We start from the raw sequence: 20,662 nt of genomic DNA on the forward strand, positions 1-20,662 counted from the left end.
TTCTCTTCTTAAGTGCAGGCACAAGTCACATGACTGGGGGCAGCTGGGAAATTGACAAAATGCCTAGCCCCATGTCAGATTTCAAAATTGAATATAAAAAAACCTGTTTGTTCTTTTGAGAAATGGATTTCAGTGCAGAATTCTGCTGGAGTAGCACTATTAACTGATGTGTTTTGAAAAAAACATGTTTTCCGATGACAGGATCCCTTTAAAGGCATTAAAGGAGACATATAAGATTAATTAAAAAAAAACTAATTTTGTAGGCAATTATAAGTAATATATGGTGTTGCTTTTACATGTTGCTAAAAATTTATGTTATCTATAAAAATAGCCCCTTTATTGGAGCTCCCTATAGATGTTCTCTGGTCCGTCTGTGTTTCTAATGAGGGGTGGGTGTGTCCAACGGTCCTTGCCAGAAGCACAGTAGGAGGGGGACAGCCAATCACAGCCCTGCAGTCACACAAGCACAGACAGGCTTTAGTTCCCTATCAGGTCCTGCTAGCTACTCATTGGTTCCTGACCTACAGTGCAGTGAGCTGAGAGCCACCGGCTCCCCTGCACAGCCTGGGAATTCAGGGAGCAGGAAGTGGAAGAGAAGGGAGGGATTATTAGGGTTTTTGTAGAAATATTCAATAAATCAGCCTGAAACACTACTCTTTTTAAGCACAAATCTTATATATCTAAATGAGTATAATGCACTGGTATTATTATTTTTTACACAGAATGTCTCCTTTAGGATGATATTTGTGTGCTATCTCGCAAAATTCATGTCAAGTGGTATCTTTGTTTTGGTAGGATATTGTTGGTGTCAGACCAGTGTTTGCTTCTCAACAGTACATGACTTAATCATTGCTTCCTTATACTGTAGATCAAACAGAATTTCCCAACATATTGATGTCACACAGTTTGCTTTCTTAGCTGGAAGAAAACCCTCATAGACAGAATTTCATTGTTGCTTTGCCCTGCCTGTTTTTCTTGTTTTTCTGGTGTTTCACCAGTTTTCAACCCAACCGTAAACTTGAGCTCACATAGCACTTTGTTATTTTTCACCTTAACATTTAAAGCCATATGTACAAGTAATTTAAGGCCTTGAAATCTGCTGCTAAAGCTTTTCTTTTGATTGAGACAATAATGGTGTCAGAAAGGACTTTCCCTTTATGGGGCAAATAAGAGACAGATTCCGATTTCTTAAGGAACCTAAATAAAGACAATAGAGTTGTTATAATGCCCTACACATGAGCCCAGTTTATAGTTAATCTTCCATATGTTAGAAAATGTATGGGGGAACCCGGTTACGCAAAAAAATATAAGGACTTTTGCAGCCTATCACTCTGAAAAAAGGTAAAGACGCCAGCGTTTTTTGAACTTAGAAACTTTTTCCACTAAAAATATGATGTAAGTAACAGAAGATTGATGAAGATCTATGCACTCCAGTGCACTTTGCCTGATCTGAGCTCGTGAAGGCAAGTCTGGCAAAAGAGGTAACGTTCAGTAAAATCTGCATCTTAGTGAATTTGCAGAGTAACGTCCATTCGCCGGAGAGAAAATTCACCTGGAGATCAGCGCGGATTCTAATGAAGATGCCGCCTGAGGCGGCTCCTTAAATGCTGCCCCTCCCCTCGCAGGAACACTAGTGCGGAGAGCGCAACTACGCTCTCTCGCACTAGTAAAGCTGAATTTCCGGTTTCAAAACTGGAAATTCGGCTCTTTAAAGTGACAGGAGCGGCTTTTTGCCGCCCCTGGAAACTTATCTGGGGCTGCCGCCTGAGGCGAGCGCCTCAGCTCGCCTCATTGGCGGAGCGCACCTGCTGGCAATAGAGTGTGAATCACTGCTAGCGTCTATTGCCTTCGCTAGTGAAGTGACGCCTGCGCACGTTGTTAGTAAATTGGTGAAGTCCCTGAATATGATAACGCCGGTGCAGTTTTCTGCTGGTAGGAGCACTGGCTTGGGGTTTCAGGTAAGTCAATACAATCAATTGGGGTGCCTAAAATTTGGAATCCCCAAGTACTAACAGACTTTCCTTCTCCCTTTAAGGTGCTTGGCAGGGTTCTTCTATGGGCAGATTAAATGGAGTTAGATGGCACTGGCAGTGCTGCTCCCTAGGAACATTGTAAGAATAATTATTTCAAGCTTTGGTAGGCTTTATTAAGGGGGCCATAACATACAGATAAAATCACACGAAATGTGTATGGTGGATGAGTTTCATGTACTATGGATATTGGTGGATTTGGGAATCAGGCAGTTTTGAAATTTCATCTGCTGATGAACGATGTTGGCCACCATTGGCAGCTGCCATATTGTGTGTGGTCCTTTGAATGCTCTCTCTCTGTTTTTTCCTGGGCTGAGTAGATTGGCCTGTGTATGATAACTAAACTGCTTAGGGTCAGTGCTACTCTCAACAATAAGGGGCCTATTTATCACTGGAGGAAGACATCACCGGCGATGTTGCCCATAGCAATCAATCAGTAATTAGATTTCATCAGTTAAAAAACAAAAGCAAAAATCCAATGCCTTAAGGTCCAGTTGTAAAAGATGTGTACTAAAATGATATCCCCACCCTGTAAGTTTTTGTTGTGAGTCAAATAACTTTTCTATCATAAATATGTTGTGTTCTTGCAATATTTTCTATTGAGGAGGCTGAGAATGATTCATCCAGTTATGCCCATGTAAAGCACTACAGTTTTATACAAGGAGCCTGGTTAATCTGGAAAAAATGGAATTGAAATAATACATTTACCCTCTAATTAAGCTGATTAATAATCATGCAGCTTTGGTATAGAAAAAATAAAACAGCAGCCCACGGTTAATCTGAACTGCAATCAAATGACAGAATCCTGACTGTGCCGCAGTGATCTAAACAAGTACAATAAATAGTTGGCATTTAAAGCAACTACGGGGACATAAACCAACTTATAAACACACAGAACTCTTGAAAGTAAAACTATAGCAAAGGTACATGGCTGAGTTGTGAAAACATATTCTGGTAGATATTTTTAAGGCATTTGTTCTAGGTGTTGTTGGGAAAGGCAATAAAAGATCTAGTTACACATACCCACGCATGCTTTACTTTTTAGTGCAGTAACCAATAAATACTTTTATTGCTTAGCTTTTATGGATTATGGAACCTATGTCAAACCTGGAGCACCGGTTATTAAACTCCTCCTTAGGACCACTAAGTCAATTTTTCATTTTTTCGGACATTTTCCATACACAGTATAGAAGTGGTTCTATACTGTGTGGCTGCCCCCTTAGTGGAGTTCACAGGTAGGGTAGTCTTTGAATCCAATGTCTAATTGCTCTTCAAGATAAAACTGGAAGCCCAGTCTGAAGGTCAATTAAGATGACATTTCAAGTCAACAATTACTCCCTGTCCTAGATATTCTTGGAATGAATTACTATAACAATATTAAAATAGCAGAAATGAATTTGAAAGCAACATGGCATTACCGTGCAACTCCCTGTAAGCACAGACAGGTATCTTCTATAACTAGTTGCATGAAATAAATAGGATCAAATAACTGGAAGTTACAGCACATTTTTAAAGCACAAAAATGATGTATCATAATAGGCAGGCCCGGACTGATAATCTGTCCGATCGGGTATTTGCCCGATGGGCCGCTCCAGTTTGAGTAAAGTGGGCCGGGGAGCCTGCAAATAGAAGCTGAGAGCCACCGAATGGGAGTCAAACCTGAAGCCGGACACGCAATGATACAGACTCGAAGCAGAAATCGATCATGTTACCAGTAAGAAAGAGGCCAGTGTGGGGTGGAGACGAATTGCAAGCAGTGAGAGGGGAAACTCAGCTGAGGCCGTCAGTCAGCTCACAAGCAGAGCCGGGTGGGGCTGAAGTCGGTGCATCTCCAGTCGCTTGGGGATTGGATAAACTCGGAGGGGCAGTCCACTGTCAGGCTGGATGGTGGAGGGACCCATATCTCAAATTTGTAGACGGCAAGTTGTAAATAACCAAGTTTATTTTACTACCGACACATTCCTACAGTCACTCATCCCCTCCCCGATGCTGTCAGTTTAGCGTGAGTACAGGCTTTAATTTAAATGCAGCTATTCCTTGTTCTTTTTTTATGTTTGCCTACCCCAAACACTCCCCTAATATATAGCACCCTTTTGGCTCATCTATGGCCCTTCCTTTCTCTCACAAACATGTCATTAACCCTTTCTTACATTAACCATCCGTGCTTTATTTTTTTTTACTTGCAAAGACAAATCTGCACCTCTGCACTATCCCATATAATCTCATATACGTATAATAATCCCATATAAATGTGAATAGGTTGGAAATGGATGTTTCAAATCTCTCGTTTCTGTGGATTACTTATTACTACACTGGGGCACGGAGTTTTTAAATAAGTCCCAGCTTTATAGAAATGTGTCTGTTCAACCTCAGTTCTGAGTGCTACAGCCCTGAATGGCACTTTTAATAACTGCGCATATATTTATTGTTGTCTCTATAAGGGTTAATTTTAGGGAAGCACACATTGGTCATTTGCAGTGAGCCCCTTAATTTGGGGACTAGTAGTAGGCCTTAGAACAGACACCGTGGTTGCCTCTTCTACACTATTGTATGCCACAGCGCCAGATACAGTACCAGGAGTGCATGTGCCCTAGGTTATGCTATCATCCAATGATGATAGCACAACCTTGGACAAAAGCTCTCCTGATTGGCCCGTTGCCCAACCTCATCTCTACTTTGAAGCTGCGGTGCCTTGGCCAGAATGAAAAATTGCCATTGGAACAAGGCCCCCTAGGAAATTTGGTCCCCAAACACGACTCAAGACAGATGATAATCTGCCACTGCACAGCAATTGCCACCAAATAGGAGCCGTATGGGAGCCGAAGAAGAAGCTGCTGTCACCAATGTTCTTTTTTTCCCCTGACCACCATATTTTTTTTTGTTTTATTGGGGGCCGACCATCAATTTTTATTTTTTAACTTGATGGGGGGGGCGACTGGCCACAAAAGTTGCACATTTATATGTGGGCTGCTTAGATTTTTTGCCAGGGCTGCTTTTTACTCCCAGTCCGGCCCTGAAATAGGTCTTATGGTTTAGAGCAGTGATCCTCAACCAGTGGCTCGTCAGCAACATGTTGCTCACCAACACATTGGTTGTTGCTCTCAGTTGCCTCAACAAAGGTGCTTATTTTTGAATTCCTGGTTTGGAGGCAAGTTTTGGTTGCATAAAAAAGAGATATACTGCCAAACAGAGTCTCTTGCAGGCTGCCAATCCACATAGGGGCTACCAAATGGCCAATCACAGCTCTTATTTTGCACCACCCAGGAACCTTTTTAATGCTTGCATTGCTCCTCAACTCTTTCTACATGTCAATGTGGCTCACAGGAACAAACGGTTGGGGTCGCCTGATTTAGAGGTTTCAAGGAAATATAAGAAATACATTTCCACAGCACAGATAACCAAACTACACAGAACTGAAAATTCCTGCATGAGCAGTACATACATTTGGGGGCCCATTTACTCGAGTGAAGGAATTCGAATTTCGAATGTTTTTTTTGGCTACTTCGACCATCGAATGGGCTACTTCGACCTTTCGACTACGACTTCGAATCGATCGATTCGAACTAAAAATCGTTCCACTATTCGACCATTCGTTAGTCGAAGTACTGTCTCTTTAAGAAAAAACTTCGACCCCCTAGTTCGCCACCTAAAAGCTACCGAAGTCAATGTTAGCCTATGGGGAAGGTCCCCATAGGCTTGCTAAGTATTTTTAGGTCAAACAAAAATAGTTTGATCGATGGATTAAAATCGAACGATCGAACGAATAGCGCTAAATCCTTCGACTTCGATATTCAAAGTCGAAGGATTTAACTTCGACAGTCGAATATCAAGGGTTAATTAACCCTCAATATTCGACCTTAAGTAAATTTGCCCCTTGATTATGAGTACGTTTTTGAATAACTAATGAAAGTTTATTCCTGGTCTGGTGACCCATTCCAGATGTCTGTCTTTAAACAGCTGACCAGTAAAGGCTACCTTTGGATTGGCTAGTACTTGACTTGTACCCTGTATTACATGCTCTCCAGATACACCAAATCCATGAAAACCAACCCTTCCCAAATGTTCATGTTCATTTCTAAGTACCCATACATACTGCATGTACTGACCATAAATACATAACTTTGATTATGCCAGCATGCATTCCCCTGTATACAGTACCTCTGAGATTCCAAAAATGGGACACTACTTGAATAAGCCAAACATAAAATGAGTTACAGTATACTCAGAAAACTGAACAACATAATATCTACAAACAACTTCTAATTAAGGAATCTCTAGCAGCTTATTCAGCATTAGCACAAGAAATAGCAGCAAAGGCTGAGCAGCTTTTACTCCAGACTTCCAGAACACAGTTACGGGATTTGAGAATTAATAATGTATGTGGGATAACAGGTAATAGCAGGGCAAGAACAGAGACTTCAAAAAAAAAAGACTGAAATCGTTTTCAGCTAATGACAGTCCTGGTATTTGCTTTACAAATCCAAAGTCTCCAAACCTAACCTAAAAATGTCCCTTGTCCTCACACCCTGAGCGAATATTTGCTGGATATCCACACAGGGTCACATGCGAATCAATAAGTGAACGAGTCACTGGCACGGATCTACCCGAGCAAATTATTAACTCACAGTTCTCCTGTAAAACATACACTGGCAAAATATAAGAAAATTGTTTGAGTGAGTGAGAACAAGTAAAAAGAACGTCGGATAGAAGTCGGATATGAAAGAGTTCTTTTATCCCTGGGAAATGTCTAAGAATTATTTTTAAAACATTAAGATTCTTGAAGTTAAGAGCTGCTGATTTGGTGAGCCACAAATTTCCCAAACGTTATGTGAGGTTGCTGTATTTCATCTCATAAGCAGAAGCAGAACTGACTCTCATCTAAAGTAGGCTTGTCTGTTTATCTTGGTACTTCTGCAGTCTACAGTTCGATACTTTTAGCTGCCAGACTCTGCTTCGGCTTTATTATCTTTGGGAGTGGATATACAGTACCACCCATGAGATCCCAGCGAGGTTCCCTTTCCAAAGTAGCAGTAAATATTTCTCTACTGGATTAACTATCCTCGGCATAGCTGTCAGCACGGCAAAAATAACACTGTTGGGTCACTGTTCCGGCATACACTGATGATGCCATCTTTTACCCAGAAGTCTGCAGTCTCCTAGCACTATTAGACATTTCCTGAAACCAGTGACTGAGGTTAACCAGTCAAGGATGATTAAATGCCAACCATTACTCCTAACTCTCAGTGTTAAATTTAAACTTAACATATTTTTTTTATAAATGACAGATCAGTAAACTACTGGAAATGTCCAGCCCTACTGTAAATGTGGTCTAAGCAAAAAAGCATTCATGGCCACAAACTAGGGATGCACCGAATCCAGGATTCGGTTCGGGATTCGGCCAGGATTCGGCCTTTTTCAGCAGGATTCCGATTCGGCCGAATCCTTCTGCCTGGCCGAACCAAATCCGAACCCTAATTTGCATATGCAAATTAGTGGCGGGAGGGAAATCACGTGACTTTTTGTCAGAAAACGAGGAAGTAAAAAATGTTTTCCCCTTCCCACCCCTAATTTGCATATGCAAATTAGGGTTCGGATTCGGTTCGGTATTCGGCCTAATCTTTCACAAAGGATTCGGGGGTTCGGCCGAATCCAAAATAGTGGATTCGGTGCATCCCTACCACAAACTGAGAAGCTGCAAAAGCTACAGTGTTGGTACAATTTCTTTGCAGAATTATGAACAGTGAGCTACGTTAAAGTAGAAGGAAAGGCATTTTATTGCCAATAGATTAGCTGCAATAGTGCAAGCTAGAATGCTATATTTATTCTGTAGAATGTTTTGGCATTATACAGTATAAAGCTCTAGAAACTCTCTGTTTGTTTAGGATGGGAGCTGCAGTATTAACATGGTGTGACATCACTTCCTGCCTGAGTCTCTCCCTGCTCTGGGCTCAGATTACAGTAGAGAAGGGGGGGGAGAGGAGCAAACTGAGCATGCTCTTGCCCAGGGCAATGAGGTTTAAGCTGAAGGCAGGAAGTCTGATACAGAAGCCCATGTGTACACAATAGAAGGAAAGAAATGCAGTGTTTCTTTTGACAGGGGACTCAGAGCAGTACTACTTTGGGGGTTTACTGGTATATTTAGATGGACCTTTCTGATAAGGCTTACTTAGTTTTAACCTTTCCTTCTCCTTTAATTTGTTATCACAAATCTGTTGCCTTTATAAATATTGCAGAAGACCATTGTGTCAGTTTTGCAAGGCCCGTTACCGACAAACTATGAACTTGCCTCCTTCTGCGGGTTAAACTGGCCATAATTTGCTAGACATACTGATTTGGCTAGGTCACCAAAGTGTGGGTGTTTGCTCAAAGTTGGCACCTAAGTGGTGGGCCTAAAGGGGTCTTTCCAATCATTTAGCATACAGGACAATGGTAGGATCACACTAGCAGGCTATGCAGTCATGTAGGCCAATCAAATGAGCTCATGTGGCTCTTAAAGCCTACCTAAATAATATCTCATCACACATTGAAGATATATTTTGAGAAGAGCATATATGTTGTCTCATTCCTTAGCCATCAACTAGGATGTAGAAAGGCTGGTACAACAGTATATTTGGTATATATAAAGTATATTCATACTCTTCTACTTGTATTTTATGCGGAACTATAAAATGACTGGAGTGGACTGGAGTGGAGGCATTTCAAAAACTTTAGTTTGACCTAAGTCAAGACACTGGATTCAAAGCTAAATTATTTAAATTGCAACACCTGCGAGAAATCAATCATTTATTGTAGTCTATTTACGTCTAAATTTTGCTTTTGGCCAAAAATCCAGGAAAGCTAGACCAACGGATGTTACTCTTCTCAAATTGGCCCTGTCAGATTAACAAATGAATCTGTACAGCACACACAGAATTTTCTGGCACCTCTTTTTGAAGAGCAATTGTGGTTACTTTAAGCCAAAACATGGCAAAAGAAGGTTGGCTGGCAAATGACATCACTGATGACTTAAAGCAACTGGGTGCTGAGACTGCCCTGCTCATGAGTGGCATATTGAGTTAGCTTTACAAAGGATCAAGTATGATCTCAATTAGTTGGCCACTGAGTAAGGCTGTTGCAATGCATTTACATATTGAATAAGCTGAAAGGGAAACTTGCCTGTCTGGGTCTAGACTAACAAGGTAGTGTTTAAAGAATCTCTACTCTATCCTGCCCCCAATTCTGTATTCCCAAACACTTAAGAATGTTCTGTTTGCCTTTTTTTAGGACAAGTACATACAGATTTTAGCACTCTTCATACTAGATAGGTTCCACTTTTATATGCATATTTATTTATTTTAATTATTTGCAGACCTGAATCACTTCAGATAGGCTTTGAGCCAAGGTTCCACTGACTATAATGCAAGGAATCCAACTGTGCCTGAGGTTTGAAAGCAAATATGCAAAGGAAAGCCAAATAAATCTTTTTCAAATTCTGTTTTTCTTGTACTATGCAGCAATTCTTGCTAACAGAATTTTATACACAGAGAAAAATTGAGTAAAGTACATTATGGTATTGACTCAAAGCCACAAGATGATGAAAAGGGCAATGGCTAGCTTTGATCTGTCTCACTAAAATGGAGATTTAGAAAAGAAAAAATCTACTTTTTCCCAACTGTTTAAATGGGTCATGTTATTATTGGCAATAGTGCCAAGGTGCATAGTGATTGCTACTGGTTTTAAAGAGGGACACATACTATACTTTTATATTTAAATGACCAGCAAAATCAATATGTGCAAACGCAACATATATATTTACATTTGTCTACCAGTGTTAACAAATCCCACAAGACCCACATCTTATACTTGGAACTGTTATGCATGGAATTCCAGTAAAAATGTGATTTTCTTATTGTTTGTGTTCCCTTATTTTGCATTCATTTCATTAGCTCGTCCTCCAGTATTATCTAGATTCTAGAATGATGGGCCTAGATAGAGTCTATAATCTAAAGCTGACTTTTTTTGTATTATGATCTATATGAAAGATATATGGGTGAGGTGTCCCTGTCAGTTGTTCAACAATAGAGGAGAAAGTACACTCATCAAAAACAATATCTATATGATCTCAGGTTGGCTGGACAGCAGCTGGATGTTCAGTTCTGGATTGTCGATCAAAACCCCAGATGTACTGTATTCATAAAACATTTATCCTTGCCCAAGAAAGCAGAGGAATGTTGGGGGTTTGCTCTCTGACAGTTTGAGAAGATTGCATCTAGGTCATTACTTGATATTCCAATGTCTTGGGGAGGACACTGGTTTGTTCTTTAAAAGTGTCAGAGGTCATCTGGCCTCTTGTGCAAGAATATATAAAAGGCACATCCTTATCTTATAAAATGCTTACTCTGGTGCTGTGAGGAACCTGTTATGTTCCAGGCGCTGCTCCTCCTGCTTGAGCCACAGGAGGCGGTGTGGTGATGGCTTAGCTCTGATAAGATGCCTGTTGCTTTACTGCCTCCAGGGCAGCCTTCCTTAGTATAAGGGCAATTGCTCATTTGAGGGCTATTTAAACCTGATTCCCCAACACCCTATGCTGGATTGTTGGCCCTACTGCTGACTTCAAGCCCCGTGTTATTTTGACCATGTTTTTGATCCTGTTACCCTGTTCCTGAAATCTTCTGGTAAATTTTGTCTTTTTCCTGCCTTGTTTCCCTGTTCTGTTTCTTCTCTGCTCCCTGTTACTCCTGATTTTTGGATCTCCCGGAATTGACCTCAGCCTGTTTTTGACCTTGTATGAACTCTGCCCGTCCCGACTTTTGGCCGTCCCTCATATGTTTGTCTGCCACCTGCCCTGGAATTACGGCCTGTACCTGGACTTTGTGTTTTGCTGCCGTTTAAATCTATCTGCTGAGGTCTGTGCACATTTTTGTTTAATAAACACCTTGAAATTATTCAGCACATTGACTCCTGTCTGTGAATCCTTACAGGAGATCAGTGTACATCTTCCAAAGGTTCAAAAAACACAGCAAACATATAATGTATGGGCATTGGTTCTTTGTTTGTTGGACTCTTGTGTAATGGTCAACAGCAGCCCAACCTTCTCCAATACAAGAACTAATATATAAAAACACAGAGGGGCCCTTTTAAATTTCCCATTTGGCTTTTATGCATTAAACCTATTGTATCAAAAAGTCCTATTCCTCTCCATAATTTAGCAATGTATTTACGTCATTCACATACTGTTTATCGTTTACAAGGTGAAGCCACCCACTGCCTTTTGATTATATTTCTATTTGGAAAGCAGTTGAGTAGTCACATTAAGGGGCAGATTTATCAAAGGTGGAATTTCGAAGTTATGTGAATTTTTTTTAACTGTGATAAATTCGAATGTACTCACTACTCAAATTGGAGGTTATTTAAGAAAAAATGTGAACGTCTAATATTCAAATACGAAAGACCTGAAAATTCGAATCGAATTCAAATCAAGTTGAATGTCAGAAAGGCAATTGACATCTTCAAATGTTTCAAGGGATCTCTGCCATTTATTTGTAAGTTAACTCGGCAGGGTCGAGGTGTGATAAATCTCACATTCAAATTCAAGTTGGTGATTTAGAATTCAAATTTGTGAGTTTCAACCAAAAAAAATCAAATTCAAATTCGACTTTACCATTCGTACGTTAATAAATCTGCCCCTAATATGCACTCTCATATTTTGCACTTAATGCAGATATAGTTAACAGCTGCAACGGAATAAAATGAACACAGCATACAGTATATGAATATTTTACCAGCACCTTAAACCCTTCGCATTGCTAAACCTCTGCCTTGTGTTCATTTAGAATGCTCCTATCTATGCCCCTTTGAAAGGGATTTAAAATGTGAATTAGCTCAGAAGCCTGGAGCAAGCTGTATCCTTTTCAGAATATCTTTGGCTTTTAATCTACCAAGAAACATCTTGACCACATTACGACCCCACTGAGATTACCACGGAAGAAACACAGTATCAGACAAATTCCCTGTCTGTAGAAGTGGATACTTCACAACAGAAAGTGTGGCTGGTTTCCCATGTAATCGTACTGCAGCCATTCTAATTATTCACCAAAGCAAGCAAGCAAAGTAGCCTGATCCTCAGAGACATTTCTGAAATGTCCTCATTTTGTGCCAACTGCTTTCTCTCTGTATTGCCATCCTGAAACCAGAGATGTGGTGTGTTATTCGATGTACAATGGAAGGAACTGTCCATTTAAATCCCATGTCAGCACTAATAGACCTTGTATTAAATTATGTCATTTCCCTGAGCCAAATGATCCCATTGGCAGAGACTGGTGCATCTTATTCAAAGGCATCAATACAAATACATGCTTTACTTTCTGGTACACAATGCTATATACTTTATGCAAGCAAGTCACACTAAAGATAAACTCTGAAATAATTAAAATTATGTTTCAACATAATTAGAGCTGAGTTAAGATGAACCAGCTCATTCCTCCCAACATTTTGGAAATAAAAAGAGGGACGACAAAAAAGTTGGTGCGTGTAGCGTGGCAACATTTATTTGACCACACCCATTTGTTATGGCCACACCTGCTAATTGTGAAAATGGATTTGGTGCGCTGTATTCCCGAATGGCAATAGCCTAAAAAAAAAGAAAAGGCCTAGATAGTGTATTAACCTTTGTATAAACGGATATTTGTACGCTCGGACTTACTCACATGGAGTTGGCGATAGTTAGGCAGTTCAGATCCGTGATCACTCCCAAGTCGGGGTGTATTCTGCCCTCTCTACTGCGTGCCTGGCGGGGAAAAGCTTACAATAATGTAGAGCGGCTGGTGTTTAGGTGCAAGACAGAAAATTTCTGCGCTTACCGGACGATGAGTAATCAAGGCGCATTCAGTCCTCTGGGGGTAGCGGTCCGATGCAGCAGTCCTCGTGGATGGATTCGCCGGTCCGGTTCGCCGTTCTTGCTAAGTTCAGCTGGGAGATGGAGTTCAGCAGTAGGCGATGGATCAACCGCTTTTCGCTTCCGGAGGGTAGCTCTCAGCCTGTTTTCCACGCTTCCGAGTGAAGGGGTTGTCTCCACTTATTCTTTTTTTTTTTTTTAGGCTATTGCCATTCGGGAATACAGCGCACCAAATCCATTTTCACGTTTATCCACAAGTGGGCAAGTGGGCCCACACTCTCGGTGCAGCTGTTCCCCCTCCCCCCCTTCCCTCCCCGTTCCCAGCTAGCGCGGACTACAACTCCCTGCACACACCTGCTAATTACCATGTTCATTTTACAAAATTTGGCGGGTTATGAAAGTTTGAACATATTTCTGTGGGTTTTTTTTTCAATTTATTACAATTTTGCTAATGAAGTTGAATTGCCCTTTAAGTGAGTTTAAGTTCTCCCAAGGGACCTGTTATCTTATATTGTTACAATTACTTATTTGCTTATCTCAAAATTGTTACAAAGTATCTTAGCTGCACCTGTGGCTGTTCTGGGCTCTCTGCCAAAAGCCAAATAAGTTAGAAACTTTGTTTCTTTTTCTGGCTGTTCAGTGCAGAGAAAAACTGGACTTTCCAGTACAAGCGAGGGACTGCGGGTTGAGCTGTCAAAAAAAATGTTGGAGGTGTGACAGTTTTTTGCCTGTTTTATTTTAAATGGATGCCAAAGTCCTAATTAAAGGAATAGTATGGTAATAACCAAAAAATTTAAGTTTTTTAAAGTAATGAAAATATAGTGTACTGGCATGTTGTGCTGGTACAACTGGTGTCTTCACTTCAGAAACTCTACTATAGTTTATATAAACAAGCTGCTGTGTAACCATGGGGGCAGACAATCGAGCTGAAAAAGCAGAAAAAGGCACAGGTTACACAGCAGATAACAGATAAGCTCTGTAGATGAGATTCAGAACTTATCTGTTATCTACTGTGTATCCTGTTCTTGAATGGCTGCCCCCATGGTAACACAGTAGCTTGTTTATATGAACATTAGTTGTGTTCCTGAAAAAAACAATTACATTTTTTCTTTTGTTGCAGGGCAACAGTACATTATATTTTAATTACTTTAAAACACTTTTATTTTTGGAATCTCTTGGGCCTATTAATATATAGAGCTGCTGTATTTTTCCAATTATAAAACAGTGAATAGCTGGCAAAAAAATTCACTCATCACTACTGTAGAGCCGTTTACTGTTGAGTTATTCAAGGTGGTTTATTTAGCCAGTCTTTATTACCCCGTAAACATTACATGAAGAGTGCATAGGGAAGTTTATGTCTTAATAATAGTGACTTTAACTTTAAATCCAATATACTGACCTCAATAGATGCATTGATCTGGATAATGTAATAAGAGGTGTGAAACTACTAACCCTAGTAACCCATAGCAACCAGCTATCAATCAGTAGGGAGTATTTACTGGTGAGTTGTCTGAGTGGTTGCCATTGGTTACTAGACCTGGGGAAGTGATGTTCCATTTATTTATTACATGACTATCGTCAGCCTTTGTCAGGTCCTAATAACAGAAACATTTGTGAGTTTAGGCAAAGCCAACTATGAATCGGTTATATCAGATAAAACTATACAAATTAGACATAATCAATCATGCAGACCACAGTATAAAAACAGCTTGAAAAATGTTATTTTTACATATTTTTCCAGACAGAAAATAGGAACACAACACACATACTCAAGCCAGGAAAATGAAGCCATTAGTTGGATGCGACTGTGCCTATGACTCAATATTACTCTCTGTAATATGTTTGATTATCAACACTGGTGGAATCTGAGGTTACTGGACCCAATTCCAAACATATATACTGAAACTACACATCTGGGCCCTAAGTAATCACCGGCTCTGCTTTCCAGATTGTCTAAAGGAGGCATGCAGGATAAATGAAAAAGCCCATGTATAATACATGGTGCTCGTTTTACTTTTGGCTGTAAATGAATATTGTCTTCAAAAATGGCCCCTTTATTGGAGCTCCCTATAGATCTGCTACCGTGTCTGTCACTGTTTCAAATGAGGGGTGGGCGTGTCCTAACGGACCCTGCCATAAGCACAGTAGGAGGGGGACAGCCAATCACAGCCCTGCAGTCACAAAAGCACAGACAGGCTTCAGTTCCCTATCAGGTCCTGCTAGCTGCTGATTGCAGGGGCGTAACTACAGAGGAAGCAGACCCTGCAGCTGCAGGGGGGCCCAGGAGGAATAGGGGCCCCATGAGGCCCTAATTCATATAGAAGTTAAATAAATTTTGGTAAAACAGGTCAACCTCTAGACATTTTGGGTGCCTGAAAAATAATTTGCTGTGGGGCCCAGTAATATCTAGGAACGCCACTGGCTGATTGGTTCCTGTCCTACAGTGCAGTGTGCTGCCGGCTCCCCTGTACCATTTTGACGCCCACGACAATTTACATTAAATTCAATGGGTGGCAGAATAATTTTGATGGGAAGTGCGAATCAAATTGTCGCGGACGCCAACATTTTTTTTGACGCAGCGAATTTTGCGCTGCACTTTTGCGAATTTATTCACCGGCGGTGAAACGTGGAAATTCCCCGTGAATTCACTAATGGACTGGACTAGAAGGGACTAGTAACCAGAAACATAACTTTTTCAAGTATATATCAAAAAGAGTAAAATGCACTGGTACATTCTTGGTTTTTTTTTTTTTAAATATGTCTCCTTTAACTTCCTTGACATAAACGATATCATGAATTCTATGGTACCATCAAGACGGGTATTTTTTTGCCAGTGCTGCCAGCTGGTGCATAATGGTTTCATGAAGGTAGAACTGTTATACGCTGGTGGACGTCAGATAGTAACACCGGTTCTGCTATATCTAGTACAGGTAAAGGATCCCTTTTCCGGAAACCCGATATCCAGAAAGCTCTGAATTACAGAATGGCCATCTCCCATAGACTCCATTTTATCTAAATAATCCAAATTTTTAAAAATGATTTCCTTTTTCTCTGTAATAATTAAACAGTAGCTTGTACTTGATCCCAACTAAGATATAATTAATCCTTATTGGAAGCAAAACCAGCCTATTGGGTTTATTTAATGTTTACATGAATTTCTAGTAGACTTAAGGCACGAAGACCCAAATTATGGAAAGATCTGCTATCCGGAAAACCCCAGGTCCCGAGCATTCTGGATAACAGGTCCCATACCTGTAGAAGTAAATATTGAGCAACTGGACTTACTGAGTAATCATTGAAGACATTTCACTACACATCTGAGCAGCATCAAGTGTCACCTCTCTGGATAGTTACATTGGACCACTGTGATTGGATTATTGGAAGAGTTCATATGCTGAGGATTTCAAGCTGCTGTGTAGCCATAGCCATTCAAGCACAGGATACACAGTAGACAACAGATAAGCCCTGTAGAATCCAGTGGTTTACTATAGAGCATATATGTCACCTGCTGTGTATCATGTGCCTTTTCTCCTTTTTCTGCTTTGAATGGCTTCCCCCATTGTATTTTCATTACTTTAATTCATTACTCATTTTAATTCTTTAGTGTTACTGTTCCTTTAACAAAGCGAGATTGGATTAATCAGGGGCTGTCTCATGAATAGTGATCGGCGAAACTGCACAGAAAATTCAGCGGCGTCAAAAAAAAAAAAATGGACGCCGACATCAAAAACGAGACGCCAGCGCCGTTTTGTGAACTTTTTGCTGTTTCGTGCATTTCGCAGGAAATTCGCAATTTTTTGGGCGAAACGCCCCAAATTCATCCATCACTACTCATGAACTGCTTTTACCATACAGTTCCCACAAGTGGACCCCTGCTCCCACCCTTAGTGGTGTGGCACACTACCGACATACTAGCAACTCAACAATGGGTCTCGGCCATAAAATTCAAGTTGCTGCTCGTTCCTTGATCTGACATCTAAGCATTTTATACTGTAAATATTCTCAAACACAAGTAGGGACAATGATTTCTGCTAACACTCATCCAACAGAATTCAAACGTTGTTATTGTGGCATGGGAAGGAACTTGCAGATTCTTAAAGGGGTGGGTCCCCTTTAAGTTAACTTTAAGTAGGTTATAGAATGGCCAAATAAAAAAAACATTTCAATTGGTCCTCATTATTTATTTTTTAAAGTTTTAATTTAATTATTTGCTTTTTTCTTCTGATTCTTTCCAGCTTTGAAAATGATCCATTCCTTGCATTATACACTTGAACTAGGAAAAGTTTAATGACTACTAATTTGTAAGGCACACCCTAGTGATTTAAACTGCTTACCCCCTGATATTGGGTTGGTGCTCCTCTTTCCAGAAAACTCCACCAGCTCAGCGTTTATAGACTTATGGACAGTACTTGCTACAGTACCCCAGGCCCGTGTATTTATCACAATAGAGGAGGAGGGTGAGCCTAGGTTCTTTGTAAAATACTTATAATTGCCACCCCCTGTGATTCAGTATTTTGCCTGTAATTGAGTGCATTGTTCAGCATTTCTGATTACAGTTTGATTCCCGCCAACTCTATTCCCCAGTTACAAAACAGAAATACTCCCACTGTATGCGGGAACCCAGTGTTTCCATAAACACTAACTGAGCTACAGTCTCTATGCACATACACTAACAGATAAGCTCTGGTTGCTGGATCTTGATCTGGAACAAATACTTTAATGAACCTTCTCTGAACTCATCCGTCAGCACTCTATATTACTCTTGCAACACCCGTATGGTGTTATTATTATTATTATTATTATAATTGCAAAACACAGAGAATGATTATGAATCCTGGTGGTACGCTTTGAGAAGCTTAGTGGAGAGGAGATAATGAGGATATTATGAAACAATACTTTAACTCTGGCCATTGCTTTGGCTGACACTGGATCATTCTGCAGTAGTGACTGGGAATAGCTGGAGCACAATGTAAAAACAATGGAAATGGAGAAGGAGTAGATAATACCGCAGATAATATGGGTGGGTACCCAGATACCCTCTCCTTTATTCGATTTGTCAAGACAGATTATCTCTCCCAAGTAGCATTCCCTAAATCAAAGTTATTGCCTGCATTTGCTTGTATTCTTTTGCATATCTCTGATGTAACACAATAGGCCATTTATACACAATGCAAAGTGCAAAATTTTAGATCCAAGAGTGCTTTTCCCCCCAGGACATGTTATGGCTCATTTTTGTAATGTGCATGATGGCAATGATAACATCAGAGTCTGGTTCACTTGGATCAAGTAAGTCTGTAACTATGGATATAACAACAGGTTAAGGCTGATGGACATTCTAAGGTTCCCTTGAATCCATGCATTTCAGAAGAGCAGGCTAAGCATCTGCATTGTTGCTAAGGAGCATGTATGGACACAACTACTCAATGGATGTCCAATTTTGTGTCCAGTTGAGCAGTTTGTATACAGCTTTAACATACAATCACTAATATGTTGAATTCAATTTAAAACTATTGTGTCAGAACTTTATACTCAAGCCAGGTTATTTGTTTCCCCTCCTCCTTCTTTCCCCTCTCACAACCCCATAAAAAGAACTAGGTGCCTAACTATGGCCCTCTTCTAGCTCCAGAACAATGCTGTTTATAAAGCCTTCATACTTGGCTGCTGGTAGCTAATGGTACTTTCTGACAACCAAGACTGTGGGCAAGAGATTGATTCTTAAAAGGTAAGCAGCAAAGCACTTTAAATTGCCCCTATACTGAATATAATGGTAATCACCTGACTGACAAGGGCCCCAGCAATCAACATCCAGGATGATTTCAGCCCTAAATGCATGGTTACACAACTCCTATAAATAAAGGGTAGCAGAAGTACCCCTTGAAAAATTCAACAACATATATGAAAAAATGAACCCATTTATGTTTCTAGAACAACACAAACATTCCCATTAACAACCAACCTGAATTCACGTACAGGTAAGGGATCCATTATCAGGAAACCCATTATCCAGAAAGCTCTGAATTATAGAAAGGCCATTGACTCCATGTTTTCCAAATAATCCAAATTTTTAAAAATGATTTCTCTGTAATCATAAAACAGTACTTAAACTTGATCCCAATTAAGATATAATTAATCCTTATTAGAAGCAAACCCAGTCTAATGGGTTTATTTAATGTTTACATGATTTTATAGTAGACTTAAATCGATCGAAACTATGCAAAGACCAAAAACCAAAGGTCCCTATTATTCTGGATAACAGGCCCCATGCATGTGTTGCATTATTACACAATATTATGCAATATGGATACAAATACAATGTATTTGTGCTGTTTCCAAAATAAAGACATTTCAGTTGTACTTTTCACCACTCCTGGCATCAGTTGCCCATTTATTATCTGTTTAAGAATTTTACTAATGATTCTTCAATACAGTAAAATACAAAGCTTCCACTTACTTCATTGGTTTAAACAAAGCTTGCCCATAATTCTGGAATGTCAAGATGAGTTTGAGCTGCGTGCCTCCAGCCTTCATTGCTGTTTAAAAAGAAAACAAACATTCTCAGCATTACAGATCCTCCATAAAACAAAAAAATGTACTGTTGTTCCAGCTCTCAAGCAACGTTTAGCCAAACGCAGTTTAATCTGGTCTCACGTGCCAAATATCTGTCTTGTGATCTTAAAAATATCCGCTGTCCACTGACACTGCATTTTACATGAATGTGCTACATGATATAAGCGGATCAGGTCCCCATAGGCTTGGCTAACTTTTTTTGATCGTAGGATATTCCTTCGATCGTTGGATTTAAATCCTTCGAATTGTTCGATTCGAAGGATTTAATCATCGATCAAAGGAATTATCGTTCGATCGTTCGATCTAACTATCTGCGCTAAATCCTTCGACTTCGATATTCGAAGTCGAAGGATTTTAATTCCTAGTCGAATATCGAGGGTTAATTAACCCTCGATATTCGACCCTTAGTGAATTGGCCCCTTAATGATTGCAATGATTTTCTAGTAGATTTAAGGTGTGAATTTCTTACGGAAAGATCCGTTATCAGGAAAACCCCAGATTCTGTGCCTTCTGGATAACAGGTCCCATACCTGTACAAGGAATTCTTGTGCTTCACAGCCTTTTGCACCAAATACACCAACACTGTACCAGGGGATAATGCAAACGCAATGTTATGCCCATTAGAGCACCAATTTTTACTCCTATCCTTAAAGGGGAATATAAAGCATCTCTGCTCCTTCACTGCCTAATGATCTGCCAAACAGTTTATTACATTCTTCCTGTAATGTTGTTGTTTTTTTCAGACACCATACACAGTCTGCTTTTTACATAAGTGCACTCTAAATTCCAGCTATAGCCTGCCTTGCAATGACTCCAAACTGCTCATACCTCCCAGCTGATTGTGATTTACTTGAAAAGTACTGTTTATACGGAGAAAACTATCATTATACAAGATTGGGTTGCTTTAAAACATAATTATCTGTTTTTATATGCTGAACACATGGTTTTAAAGTAGATTTTCAGTAGAAAACATTTGAGCAGTTGCAGGAGGTATGACAATAATCAGGCCCGGATTTGTGGAAAGGCCACCAAGGCCCGGGCCTAGGGCAGCAGGAATTTAGGGAGCAACATGCTGCCCAACAACACCACATTGGTTTAGAAACACTGGCCATGTGCAGGAGATACAATAGAAATCCCCATTGCTCAGGTCCCAATGATGAATGTTTGGGCAAAAAAAAAGGAGGGGACAGGG

The 20,662-nt window shown here is 40.1% G+C and overlaps 1 protein-coding gene across 1 annotated transcript in view; it reads right to left on the minus strand.

The window, feature by feature from the left end:
* Positions 1-20,662, minus strand: part of fam20c.S (family with sequence similarity 20 member C S homeolog) — a 128,384-nt gene that overhangs the window by 81,299 nt on the left and 26,423 nt on the right. The window contains exon 3 of the mRNA XM_018239164.2: positions 19,355-19,433. Within this exon, the coding sequence (XP_018094653.1) occupies positions 19,355-19,433 (79 nt within the window). The remainder of the gene's footprint in view (positions 1-19,354; positions 19,434-20,662) is intronic.

The sequence above is a fragment of the Xenopus laevis genome, chromosome 9_10S (genome assembly GCF_017654675.1).
Source record: "Xenopus laevis strain J_2021 chromosome 9_10S, Xenopus_laevis_v10.1, whole genome shotgun sequence".
In the NCBI taxonomy this organism is placed as follows: domain Eukaryota; kingdom Metazoa; phylum Chordata; class Amphibia; order Anura; family Pipidae; genus Xenopus; species Xenopus laevis.